Source organism: Aulonocara sp. 'chitande type north' Nkhata Bay, linkage group LG17 (assembly GCF_057382095.1).
Source record: "Aulonocara sp. 'chitande type north' Nkhata Bay isolate Kocher_YH1m ecotype deep benthic linkage group LG17, A_spYH_male_GT1.1, whole genome shotgun sequence".
NCBI classification, from domain to species: domain Eukaryota; kingdom Metazoa; phylum Chordata; class Actinopteri; order Cichliformes; family Cichlidae; genus Aulonocara; species Aulonocara sp. 'chitande type north' Nkhata Bay.
The window spans coordinates 26,380,019-26,394,213 of NC_141360.1; the positions used below are offsets into that span (position 1 = coordinate 26,380,019).

General features: G+C 41.2%; 1 protein-coding gene across 3 annotated transcripts in view; it reads left to right on the plus strand.

Moving 5' to 3' along the window:
* The first annotated feature begins 273 nt into the window (after nucleotides 1-273).
* The window catches only part of acss3 (acyl-CoA synthetase short chain family member 3), a 65,117-nt gene continuing 51,195 nt past the window's right edge, over nucleotides 274-14,195 (plus strand). For 2 of the 3 annotated variants that reach the window (XR_015125784.1, XM_086269670.1), the window contains exons 1-8: nucleotides 274-777; nucleotides 3,331-3,475; nucleotides 4,150-4,338; nucleotides 5,880-6,014; nucleotides 7,659-7,799; nucleotides 8,482-8,562; nucleotides 8,835-8,930; nucleotides 11,284-11,435. Coding sequence is in view for 2 of the 3 variants with exons in the window: in XM_086269670.1 (XP_086125796.1) it covers nucleotides 461-777; nucleotides 3,331-3,475; nucleotides 4,150-4,338; nucleotides 5,880-6,014; nucleotides 7,659-7,799; nucleotides 8,482-8,562; nucleotides 8,835-8,930; nucleotides 11,284-11,435 (1,256 nt within the window). In the remaining variant the exon portion in view is untranslated. Of the gene's footprint in view, nucleotides 778-3,313; nucleotides 3,476-4,149; nucleotides 4,339-5,879; nucleotides 6,015-7,658; nucleotides 7,800-8,481; nucleotides 8,563-8,834; nucleotides 8,931-11,283; nucleotides 11,436-14,195 lie in introns of all 3 variants that reach the window. The other variant, XM_086269671.1, reaches the window with a different exon arrangement.

Sequence of the window (14,195 nt, forward strand, 5' to 3'; positions counted from 1 at the left end):
AAGGGGGAGTATTGATATTACCTCGAGGACAATTAAAATTGAATGATGCTGGAAGTAAACAAAAATAAATAAATAAGTAAATCCGGTGGACAGGAGGTACAGTTGCTATCAACAATGTTCCTCTCTTCTTTGCACTGCACGGCAGAATTCTTGCTTAAAGTTAGAAAAATGTCTTGGGATTATTTTCCACCCAAAATAGTTGGTTTAAGAAAGCTGCGGTGGAGCTTATGTGTTGTGTAATCACGCTGACTGTGTTTTAAAATCCTCCTACATCCAGTTCATAGTTCACAGCCTTCCCTGAGGCACTTGTTAAGAATTTCTGCAGAAGTCCTCTGCCTTTAAGCGGGCCCGAATGACGTCGCTTAGCATTGAACTCTAGAAGCGGGCTCCAAAGCTGCACACAAAAACAAGAGGGACGCGGGAAAGCAGCGTGGAAGTTCAAAAAACGCCCCCAGCAACAATGCTTCTCAGGGTAAAACACTCAGTCCAGCGCCTGAATAACTGCGCTCCTGTCCTGCGGAAGAAGACACTCGGGAGGTTTGCTTGGACTCTCTGTGCAGCAGCAAAGCGAAATGCAGGTGAAGCATCTGGGAGTTTTAAGTCGCACTTCCCCACGCAGTGCTGCAGAAAGCATGCGTCTGATGCTGCGTACAGCCGAGTCTTCGCGGCGGCCAGGGACAACCCTGAAAAGTTTTGGGCTGACGTGGGGCGCGACATAAACTGGTTTGAGCCGTGGAGTAAAACTCTGCACGTTGAGGATCCGGTGTTCCCAAACTGGTAGGTTTCAGTGTGAACTACACGTGAACTGCAGAACAGCTGGTGTTAAATGTTGTGTGGGCGAGTTGGAATGAAACGTGGTAAACAACCTGTGCGTGACCGCCACCTCTCTCATGAGTGAACTCAACGCGTTCTCTCATGTATGATAATATCCCATAGAGAGGACACACGCCCTCAATAATCTCATTACCCTGAAGGTGTTATTTGCTTAGTAATGAATAACTTTTGGACAACTCACATAGAAACCACGATATTGTGGTTTATTTTCTCTTCATCCAGCACACATAGCTTCCTCATTTTACTCCTTTATGCGCGTGACTGTACGATTAACAACTGGATAACCTGGAGGGTTGTCCTGTTGTGAGTGGTTGGTTTAGGAAGGGGAAACGTCAGCTCTGTTATGATTGGTTATTAAGTTGTTAGCGATCCCTGGAGGAACGCCTATTTCTTCTGTGATTGGTAGTTTTGCTGAGAGCCAATGGGTGACGCTCAGGAACTGTGTGGACTTCAAACGGCTCTGCTGTTGATGGAAAGTCTATGGAATCGCGTTGACCCCAGGAACAAACCACATTTTTGCTTATTGCACTATCCTGGGTGCTGTTAACAGACAGCTGCAAAGTTCACTACCCAGATGATTATTTGAATCAGGTATTTAGAGCAGGGAAGTTCCCAGGAGAACCCCTATATGGTAACACTTTGAAAGCATTAATTGGTGGGATGTATATCTGTCTGGTATTAAATTATGACCACCTGCCTCCTTTTTTTTTTTTTTATGGAGCCCCCTTTCGAAACAGAAATGTGGAGGCATGGACTCTCAGTAGGCTTGCATTCTTTTCATAGTGCATTCTGCTGCCAGCTGTTCACCAGGTAAAGAATGCACAGCACCCAGCCATCCATATGATGTAAAAGAAATTGTGACTCATCAGAGTCTGTTGTCCAGCTGTCCAGTTCTGATGCTCATGTCCCCCTTCTTCTTGGTTTCGGCAGTGGTTGGGGGGTAAGCATGGGGACACTGACTGGTTTTATGCAGCCATATATTAAAAAAAAAAAACGGCAATCCACTGTGTATTCTGATACTTTTCTATGGTGACAGAATACAACATAGAAGGGAACTAGCATTACATTTTTTTTGGCAATTTGATTCTACAGCGTTCTTCTCCCATGTGCATCATTGAGCCTTGCCCACTCATGATGCTGTCAGTGGGTCACCACTGTGTCTTCCTTGGACCATTTTTGAGAGTTACTGAAATGCAATTCTTTCCTTTTTACAGAGGGAACGAATATGATTGAACATTTAAGGCGGTTCCCTGTGAGAGTGAGAACAGTTAACTTAATGGGCATGTCAGTGAGGAAGGATGGTCCCCAAGATGAGGCTTGAGGAATAATTAGGAAATCAAGGGTCAGTCAAGAGTCAGAAGTATGATATATGTTTGGGTAAACAATACTGTGTGTACGTAGGTGATGATGATTGTATATGTGTGCATGTTGGGGGCATGGAGAGGATATTGTAATGGAGTACCAGACTGCACTAGTACTCCAAAAGTTGAGTACTATCCTCCCCCCGAAGCTCCAAAAAGTAGGATAAATATATATTTTTTTTTTTATCAAAGAAATAAAACACAAGTCGTTTCATCAGGTTGCTGCCACCTTAAAGGGTTAGTAGAAAAAAAAAATTGTCTCAGAGCACCACTAGTTTTGGCCAAGCAGCCAACTAGCAACAATTAGATATGACAAAGTGTCAAATTCCCAGATTTTAAAAGCAATATTTTTTCTGTTAAATATTTAAAAGTAATATTTTCAGAACAGATGTTATGGTTTGGCCTGACATGTTCAGGGCATTTATTAAACAAACAAAAAATTGGAAACCATTAAAACTATCAAAGGATGTGAGGTGATTAATGTGGTTAGTTTCCTACGATGTGCAAAAGATAAATAAATTAAAAAAGGGTAATTATACCTGCATCCACAGTTAAAGATGTGAAAGTAAATTATAGGATGCTTACAGGAAAAAGAAAAAACAAAATGTAGCTGTAAAACAAAACAGCATGTGGCACAGCAGCCTGCACTGAGAATAGTATAAACTGAAATTCCTTTCTTTTTTTCTTTTGTTTTGTGGGTGGAGTTGTCAGCTATACCATGTATCATAGGAAAAGAGAGCTGTCTGAATGTGCTGCAGTGAAAATGAAGGACACGGCCACCGTGTCTGTATGTCTATGTGGCTTCCAAAACAGCAGATCCCAGACACCATCTGCTCAACCTGCCTGCTGCTCTTTATCCATATGCGCAGTGCCAGAATGAGCTCAAACGATTGCCTTATCAAGAACATTGGTTCACTGTGTGCAACTGTCAAAAGCAGCTGCATATGTTTGGCTCAGGCTGGTTTTTTATTTTTTTAAAAATGAGCTCTAAACCAGGCAAAAACCCATATTATATGCTGGTAAAGATGCTGGCACATGACTGGTCACCTGAAATATGTTTGCTAACTATAGTATTGACATGCGTCTCTGTTCATGTGTCCGTTACTTGTTGTTTGAAGGTGTACGTCTCTGTCAGGTTTGTCGGCGGAAAGCTAAACATGTGCTACAATGCCGTCGATCGACACGTAGAAGGCGGCCGTGCAGAGCAGCCTGCGATCATATACGACAGCCCGGTGACCGGAACTAAACAGATCATCACTTTCAGGGAACTTCAGGACCAGGTAAATAGTTTTAATAAAAACCGAGCTTGCAGAATTGAACAGCACATGGACATAGATGGCAGTATGATATGACATTATTTTGCAGCATGAAACAAATTATGGGATTATGAGCATGTTAAAGTAGAAACTGTAATGCTCTCTGGACATTAAATATCAAAGAGTTGGCCAAGAGTTTTGTAGCATGACGGCTGGTTTGAACCATAATTAGCATATAGATAGCAAACAAAAGAGAAGAAAGAAGGGAAAATGACTGAGTCGATTGACATTTGGACCAATTATTCTGTTAAAACAACTCAATCTTTTTTTCTTTCTTTTTTTAAATGAAAAAAACTATTTGGGGGTCTTTTTGAGGGTCTTTTTGGCCCAAGGGCTTAATGACATTTAATGAAATTTAAGAGATACTGACTTTCTTTCTAGATTGTTTCCAACTGAAGCTAATTAGTAATTGGACCATGGATAAATTAAGCATTTCTTTCTACATTAATTATCCAACAACATATGCAGCATGCATAAGACTATTCCACCCTTGTTATCAGCTCTGCTTTGTGCTAGCATATTGGTTACGGTTGTTGTGAGCAGACATTTAAAAATAATTCATGCAGGAATTTAAGAAAAAAAGATTGGAAACTTAGAAAAAAATCTGTGCTTTGTCTCCATGTGTCTCTGCAATCCAGGTGTCCAGGTTAGCAGGAGTCTTGGTGAAGAATGGGGTACAGAAAGGAGACCTTGTTGTCATCTACATGCCCATGGTGCCACAGGCCATGTTCACCATGTTGGCCTGTGCACGGATCGGTGCCCCACACAGCCTCATTTTTGGCGGCTTCGCCTCTAAAGAGCTGTCTGTCCGCATCAATCACGCTAAGGTTAAGCGCTGCTTTTTCACCTTGTGCTTAAAATTGATCTTTTTTCTGAGCCTCAGCAACAGGGCTGCATGAACTGTATTATATCCGTACTCATTAAAAACCAGGGACGGGCTGAAGTTGGGCTAAGTCTTTGTTCATTTTCTGTATTTACATGAAGTAAGCAGATGCGGATCACTGCAAATACCAGTAATTGGACAATTCTGACTTTTATGTGCCATTAGCTAAAATACTTAAAGACATCTTAAATACTAGAGCCAGAAGAAAGGTGTCTTTTTTCATTTACAGTGCAAAGATCTCGCCTTTCCTTTCAGAACCACTGGTAATGATTTCCCTGGCGTCTCCAGTGAGATTTTATAATAATAATAATAATATGAGAATAGAAAAATTAATGTGGAAGAGACGTCTTTATACTACAAATGTGAATGAACTGCAGTGAGCATTGCTTTCTTTCTTTGCTTTCTTTCTTAGGGGACAATTAAGAGTAAACTACGACATTTTAACACAGAAATAAATGCTTATGCAGTTTAGCATAAAGCATGTAAATGGTAAAAAAATGGCCTGTATTTATATAGCGCTTTACTAGTCCCTAAGGACCCCAAAGCGCTTTACATATCCAGTCATCCACCCATTCACACACTGGTGATGGCAAGCTACACTGTAGCCACAGCCACCCTGGGGCGCACTGACAGAGGCGAGGCTGCAGGACACTGGCGCCACCGGGCCCTCTGACCACCACCAGTAGGCAACGGGTGAAGTGTCTTCCCCAAGGACACAACAACTGAGACTGTCCAAGCCGGGGCTCGAACCGGCAACCTTCCGATTACAAGGCGAACTCCCAACTCTTGAGCCACAATCGCCCCGTGTATTCTGTTGCTTTGCAGAACAAATTTGTTGTGAAATATTAATTTTGCATAACCTACCGAAACGAAACATAGAGAAGCTTTCAAGAGAATATAACCAATACTGGAACCAAAATGTGTTTGCCAAATAGGAGAAGTGTCCTTTACCGTTTTGGTCATGTACATTCCAAATCCAAGAATTGGTAGGAACACTGAGATCTTGTGCAGAACCCTGAGTTTGTGAACTACATTTGACAGGACACCAGAGCAGACTTAACCTCCTAAGACCCGAACTCTTCCACGGCATGCATTTTTAATTTCTCTTTGATATTTGGGCATATTGGGGCCCGATGAACGTAAATACAAAGAATTACCAGATTTTTTTTTTATTTTTATTTTTTTAAAACCTTTGTTTTTATGAAAAATAAGAGCCACATATGAGGATATTCGTTAAAAATTTTGATAGAACAGTAGCAGTATAATGTCCTCGTAAGTGGATATCAGGCCCTTGTAGAGCAAAATTGAGTATTTTGGTATAAATAACCCAAAATGTGATGTCCACATATGTGGACGCCAGGTACTAGGAGGTTAAACCTGTAATGGCTCGTTTGGTAGAAAGGCAGAAAAATGACTGATTCATACCTGAGTGAGCTATAAGCTTGTTACACTTGAACCTAAATTCCCAAATGATCTGTTTTTCAGCCCAAGCTGTTGGTTACAGCCTCATTTGGCATCGAGCCAGGCAGAAGAGTGGAGTACATCCCTCTGGTGAAGAAGGCCCTGGAGATGAGCTCTCACAGGCCCACGAAAGTCCTCATCTACAACAGGCCAAACATGGTAAAAACCATAGCAAAAATGTTATTTTCCTTTTCCACAGTAAGCAGCAGCACACTTAATGACTCATTGAAATCATCGAAGGTGTCGGTCGGAGGCAGGGATTTTTGTGGAGCCTGCACTTCTCGGCTGTTGCCAGGTTCGAACTCAAAGGTATTTCCGTGCTGGCTTCAGCCTGGAGCCATTTTCAGCTGCTGCTCGGTGACGGCGAGCAGATGTTTGGTTCTGCTTCACTTTTATACAGACGTCAATTAAACACTGCTGAATGTTATGTTTGGTGAACTTAACATTTCCTCTAACGGAGATTGCGGAGTATTGTCGTTTCTTTACTCGAACTGAATTGCTACCATCCGTGCCTCTGTTTGAGCTACTGCTCTCTAGCCCTGTGGTGAAATAAAATGAACATTGCACAGTTTATTTTATCTTGTTGCGCCTGTCTGGTCTTATCTGTCAGGAAAGGATCCGGTGAATTAAGAGCGCCCGTTTGGATTTTTGGGAGATTATATACATGTCGGACACAGGGAATGTGTATACAAGAAATTCACGGGCAGCTCAGTGCCATAAAAATCTGTGAACCACTACTTTAGATGGTTGCAGCTTCTTTGCAAATTATTGCATTCAGTAAGCTGGAGGTAGCTGTTCCGTAAGCGTTGTTAAATCAGCCAAGATGGTGCTCTGTCTGTGCTTTCAGTGAAGTGAGTAAAAAGTAATGCGCATAGGAGAGCTAAAATGTCTGTGGGAGATGTGCCTTTGCCTCAAGAGTCTGAGTGATATTGATGATGTCTTCATCTTGACACTCTTTTATGGAAGCCAAGGGAGGGGAGGGAAAAAAAAGATTTGAGGATTTCTTTATCCCTCCAAAAGTGATTAAATGTTAATGGCAGTATCAAAGAGACGTCTGTGTTTGAAATGAGAAGAAATGTCAGCGGCAGCAGATGTAAGGGGCAATAATCTATGACCTGAAATGATTGCTGCTTGCCAGATTGCGATGACAGATGGGAGTTGGAACATAATATAAATAAAGGAATATATATTTACTCAGCATGTGAGACTGACTCACTTCATAGGCAAGCAAATAAAGCAAGATGGTCAAAACCATCGGAGTCAGTTGAATTGATCCTCATAGTTCACACTCCGAGAGCTCATCTATGTGACACTTTGTGACAAATAAATAACTGGGAGATATGATCGGCTGCTTCGCGAGTGACTGTCTCATCCTGCGGCGATCGTAAAACGAGTCATTAGCAGCGGCTGAACTTCCACAGTGAGCAGGAGGAGGCTGTCGCCGAGCAAATGAATCGCGTTATCTTCGCAGATGTGAAAGAATCAAAATAAATGGCAAAATATGTTTGGCTGCATGCAGCATGCAGTTAGATCCATAAATACTTGGATGACGGCACAGTTTTTGTGTTTTCGCCTCTTTAGAATGCTACTGTGGATTTTAAGTCGAACAGTCGTGACATGATTTGAAGTAATCAGCTTGAATTCAAGAGTTGGATTAAACGTTGAGGGATTACAGCCATTTTTAACACAGTTCCCCTTTTTCAGAGTGCATTCAGATCCATGTGATTTATACCTGGGTGTGCTGCCAGGTACGTTAGATCTGGTGAAGACTGTATGTCATCTCTATTTTTCTTTATATTTCAGGAAAGGGTATCGATGAGTCGCGAGTTGAGCCTGGACTGGGATGAAGAGATGGCCACTGCTAGGCCACATGACTGTGCCTCTTTGCCCTCCAACCATCCGTTGTATGTACTCTATACATCTGGGACCACTGGGACGCCAAAGGTACTGGCAGCTATAACCATACACTCACATGCAGATGAGTTACAGGGTTTACTTTTAGCTGTGTTTGACTAGACGCTGCTCATTCTGTATGCAGCAGCTGTGTGACTCATCTGATCTTTGAGCCTGCAAAACAGTCCAGGCACAATCTAAACACCCCCAACATGACATAAATAAGACAGAAGTTTTCCAGAGTGTGAGCTGAACCTCTTGCAGGAGGAATTACCTGCAGGCAATTTCAAATGGAGGGGAAAAAAAGCCCTGGCTCTTTTCAAATAGCATCATTTTGTCTTTGACCAACAGATGATATAAAATATCCTCCTGCTGGCTAGTTCCTGGGCTTAATAGTGCGGTTTTTGCCAGTTTTTTTTTTTTTTTTTTTTCCTGTGCAATTTCCCATGAATTTCTCAGTTATTGCTGTAGGGAGACCATAACTTTGAGAAGGCACACTCAATAGCTGAGGATGTTAGGACACACTATTTTGCTCAGGAATGTTTAGACAGCGCTATTAACTAATAAAAGGTGGGTGCCGGTTTGAGACGCAGTCATCTAGAAACAAGCTGCCATCCCCTTTGGAAAGGCAGCGCCAAGTGGCTGGTTTAAAATTGACAATAAACCCATGCTTCTTTGCTTAGTGCAGTACCTGCCACCGGTCTTAATGTTTTTCTTATCTCCCCCCTCCCAGGGTGTTGTGCGAGACACTGCAGGCTATGCTGTGATGCTGAAATGGACCATGTCAAATATTTATGGACTCAGTCCCGGAGAAGTAAGACAATAAAGCATCCGCTTCTGAGGTGGTGCCATGCTTAAGAACAAAGAGCATACAGAGACAGACTGCTCTCTGCTTGAAAAGACCTCTGACTACCATTTAAACATACAATAGACAATAATCCTACACTCAACTTGCGGTATTTCATTTTCACTATACAACTGGCTGTTCTGTTTACATTTATTATGCCTTTAAGTAAAATGAGTTTTTACTTAATTTTTCATGCATTTTTGTTGTGACAACTCGGTACATTGATCCCTTTTTGGCAGGTTTGGTGGGCAGCTTCAGACCTAGGCTGGGTGGTTGGCCATTCTTATATCTGCTATGGTCCTTTGCTACACGGTAACGGCACTGTTCTCTATGAGGTACGTACCTCCGAGTTTAATATCTCAAACTAACTACTGCGGTGTTAGATTACAACAGGAAGTGCCAGAATATGTGCAATAAAACCTTAAATGAACAATGTTCAGAGCTAAATAAGTTACACCTTTGTTGGCTCGACAAACTGAAGCCAGCCACTGTTGGTTAAAGACTACAGTTTATGTGGAGTGAAACTGAAGAAGTTCAAGATGTGGTGAACTGTGTGAACCTGTGTCCATATTTGACTCTAGCTGCTGCAGAGAAGCTGCAGCTCTGACTGTGCCAGACTTTTGCTCCTTTTATTGTTTGGTTATTGGTACCAGTCAGTTGAACACCAGCACATAGTCTACACCTTCCAACCCGGGTATTAAAGAGTTTTTAGTTTGCAGGATGCATTTGTTGGACTTGAGTCTTTAAATTTCCTGTGTTGAAGTTGTGGGAGAGCAGGTTGTCAATGCTCGTGTTTATGCCATCATTAATTGAAGCAGCCAATGAAAGGGCTGGGCAAGTTATCACATCTTAGAATTTTGCCTTCCGGCATCTATAGAAAAACAAGATATTGGGGATAAAAGGATTTACTCTTTTGCATTTATTTTTTTATTTTTTCCCATGCACACTCCTGTACTTTATAGCAGGCTGTGTTTTCACTTTCCTAAAACCTCAAACTCAGTCAGTTTATTTCGGTTTGAGACAAGAGAACTAAACAAGAGCCTTGAGCCAACAAGATCTTTCTGGAGGAAATGCACGTCGCATAGTTTCTGTCTAAGAATCATTAATGGTTGTCTGTGACTTTATTTGTCTCCAGATCTCACCCGGTCTGCTTTTGGCGAAATATGACAAAAAGCTCTGGCTTTGGCTCTCCATCTTCAGCCTCTTCTGCACCCACAGGTTTTCTGCAGTTTAGACAGGCCAGCATGAACTAACAGTTGCCTTTGCACGACACGCTATGCGGTCAAAAACACACTCCTTAGTCCGGGCCCAACTCCTGTGTGACCCACTGTCCACTACCTTTATTTTTTTTTTCATGTATTCTTTTGGTTCAAGGAAATCTCCTGTAAAAGGAGATGTTTTCAAGTTCAATAACAACAAAATGTGCTAACCATATTGATTGTGGTTAATATTTTTGCTGTACTTGAGCTACATTACCAAAACCAAGCTCAATAACACCACTAGATCGCAAGAAACTGCAAAGCAGATAAGCCATCCTTGTCTTCTTGGTCTTAAATTTTTGCAAAACATCTTTTCATTATAGAGAAACTGGGAGATAAGGTTGCAGTGGGAGGGACTGGTCATGGAAAAATAGGAACTTTAATAATATAATTATAACCTTGACGAAATGGCTCACACAGAGGGTTTTTATTAACATATAGCAATTTGTAATTAGTGTTGGCTTTATGATCAGTGTAATATCACATGATCATATGATCTGTGCATTTCTTTTTATCTTATTTCATGTGTTCTTGCTTAGCTCCTAAAACAGAGGATCTGTTGTATTAGTGCTTCATTATGGGCTTCTTTGGACTCCATGCATGCATCATGTGAATGTCACAAGCAAGCATCACATGGAGTTCTGTTTACATAGAGTGCATTGATGACTGCGCTTTTTTCCAGGCCCAGATTGTCCCTAAAATCAATTCCTGAGATTCTGCACTTTTCTTTGGCTTGAAATCTGAAGTTGTTTCTTTTTATACTTCAGCAAAGGATCAAGAAGGACGTGCGTCTTTCAGTGTAGTTCTTATGTATAGGGCCACCAATTACATTTGCACTCTGATATTCCCTCACCAGTTTGATGCAGCAGCGCTATTGGACGATGAATTAATTGGCCGTTCCTTAAATCAGTGTTTGACTTCGGTCACGGTGGTTGCTCCACATGGTTCTTGTTTCTAGCAGCCCATCTATCTTCAAACCCTTTATTTGGAGTGAAAATGACAGCCAGGACTCACTGCTCCTTTTATCCATTCTTATTCTTCCGCAGTTGTCTTCTCACTGTTGAGCTCACTTAGTTGAATACCAGGGAGAAAATAAAAAAGAGTGGAAATTGCTGCTGGAGACCTTTGCCTGCAGGCTTCTTGTGTCTTTATCTTTTATTCTAGACAGACAGTACTTCTGTAGTGCAACTGTGTTTTCATGCCCATGTGCCTGGATAGTCAATCTTCCTGTGTGCCTTGTTATTTTAAACAGCTGTTGTATAAATATTCATGTTTTGGAGTTTGCACAAATATTCCTGGAATGGTTTTAGGCAATAACAATAATCTGTGTAATCTCTGGTGTTTACTTATCATTATTCAAATTCCGATGATACACACGCCTTAATTAAGCTGTAAAGTAACAAGTTGTTGCTGCACTGTGTGATTCCAGGGAAAACCTGTAGGGACTCCAGACTCCGGGGCCTTCTTCCGTGTCTTGTCTGAACATGGAGTCTCTTCAATGTTCACAGCGCCCACTGCTATGCGTGCTATCCGCCAGCAGGACCCCCAAGCTACAATTGGAAAAAAATATCCACTGACCAGGTACAGAGCAACAAAATAAATGTTTTTGAATCAGTGGGGATTGGTGCTAAAGCAACAAATGGATGGATATGGAATTGAGATAAAATTCCTTTCTTCCTTCTTATGTGAGAATTTATTGTTTCTCTCATGTGTATTTGCAAAACAAAGCAAAGCAGCGTAGCGATGTTACTGCGTGACTGCAGTTATTTCTGACATGTTATACACCGTCTGATACAAAAGACTGTATGCCGAAGATGGTAGTAGGTTTTTATGGACTCATTTTGAAAATTTAAAGTTTTTTTTGGTTGTTTGTTTTTGAGACATAGCGATCATATCCAGGTACTCCGGCACAATCGAAAGACATGGTTAGGTTGACTGGCAGGACTAAATTGGGGAGAGGCGAGAATGTGAGAGGGAAAGACTGTCAGTACATATCTAGTCCTGCAACAGACCGGCGACCTGTCCGGGCTGTACTTGCCTTTTGTCCCATGACCTATAATAGCTCTTTGAGGACCTGCAGTTTGCAACATTTCTCAGTTGGTGTAATTTCACAGGATGTGAAACGCTGTGAAATAACCATGTTACAGCAAGCAAATGAGAAAAACCTCATTTAATCCAATGAAGGTAATTTCACAAAACGAAATGGCCTAAAAAGGTTAATAAATGCACTAAAGGAAGAGTTAAGTTGAATGTGAAGAGCTCAATAACTTTTCAGCCTTGGAGGTTTCAACTTGATTGTGATTGTAGTTATTTTTCATTTTCAACCCTAATGTTGATCCAAAACCTTAAGCCTAAGAACCCCATGCAAAGGTTTTTGGGGATTCTTTCTTTTAGCGTAGCCTCAGCCTGTAAGACTATGATCTTTGCCCTTATTATGATGGCTACATGGACTGAAACTGAGAGATAATTGCATATTATCTTGGGACTCTGACGAACCTGCTGGGTGAGAGAACAGCAGCTATATCCATCAGCTGTCAGTGGCAGAGGACTTTGAAACGCCAGGAGTGACTTGTTAAAGCATCTCATGGCTGACGGTTGTCCGCGCAGCCTCTCGTTAGTCTCTGGCCATCTGCTGATGCACAGCCCTCTCCCACCTCTGTTGCTCACAGTCTGTACCCTCAACTCGACCCGCTCGAGTGTTAATCACGATAGATAACAAGCAACAGCATCTCACTGACTGCAGCCCACCTGTGTTAAATCACTCTGCGTGATCAGGTGAAGGTCGTCTGTAGCTCCGAGTTAAAAACAAACATTTTTCATGGTATTAGTTTAACTTGGATTAAATGCTTCATGAGATTTTGTTAATTCTTTGGCACAGAGCGTAAAAATGTTTGGGGGGTTTGTGTCAGTCTGTTCCGCAGTCTGAAAACGCCACTTAGCACACAATCATAAAGCAATTCTAAGTGGGAATGACCTATGGCCCTAGTGAATCATTCAGTAACTCTGGCATTGTGTGCTGAATCGACGATCTCCTGTTGTTCCCTGTGCTGAATGCATAGCACCTTTTTTAAAAGCTCTTTCTGCAGTCAGAGATGATTTTTCTGCTGTATTTTTTTTTTTGCTTCACATATTGTTGAAATCTCTCCTCTCAGCTGTGACCCTGCCACAATCAGTCATTTAGGCAACTGTTCCCGTGTACACTTCCTTGTTCTTAATGCATTTTTTCCCCTTGGCAGAAGCGCATTTGTAAAAGATTGCTGCAATTCCCGTTGGTTTTGAGCAAAACAATTTGCCATCATACACATGCTGCATTATAAAAGCAGCATTAAAACAGGGTTTCTTTGTGGTGCAGTCATTGTTCCAAAAAAGAGCTTTCATTCCAATCAAATCTGGCTTTTTGATGCTAATACAGTGAATTCAAAATGCTTTAAGTGTAGAAGGCTGTTAATCACAGTTTACGTGTCAGTTCAAATCTGTCTTGAGTGCTTAATTTGCTACACAAAAAGAAGGAAAGCTATTTTTTCACTTATCGTCAGTCATTATAAACACAATCCTGCATATAAACAGTCAGAATCTGTAGGGAAGATTTTTGATACCAAGATGATCTTTTGTAATCTGAGTAATGATCACAAAACATTTGAGGAAATCGCAGCTTCTTGAAATTTGTCAGCAGTTGTAAACAGTGTGCAGGCAGTCTTTAATCAGCTATCTGTTATTCATTATCTGGTTGTCTTGGCTCTACTAGAAGCCCTGAAATATTGGCTGCTGTCTCTGAAATCATTAAACTATAATCCATGAGTTCCCAGATTGATTTTTCTAGGCTTACATGCATATCATAATAGTCTGTGTATGTTGTCCCATCAAAATGCCTGTCTCGATGCCTGGGACGGGCTTTGTGATGTATTTTTTTGAGCCGTGTTGTTGTGGTTGAAATCTAATCATTTATTTCTGTTAGCTTAGTATTTATATTTGGCTTCATGTAGCTTGTGTTTTTTTTGTTTGTTCTTTTGGGTTCCTCATGTCCTTTTGTATTATGCTTCAGTCTGTTCTTTGAATTTTTATTCTAGTGTATTTTCAATGTAAGGTTCTGCTTTTATTCTGGTTTATTTATTTTCATCATTACTTCCAGCAAGGACGTCATATTTCTGGTAGCAATTGTGTGCCTGTATGTCATCACTGTGTCAGTAAATAAGATGGCTCAAAAAGTTTTGTTTTTAATGATTAAACTTTACGGGGGTGTAGAGTGAGGTCATGTTAACAATCTGTTAAAATTTGGCTTGCATTGACCAAAGTGTTCAAGGTCAACTTAATGATTTATTTGTTAAAATGGACAGAAAGCCA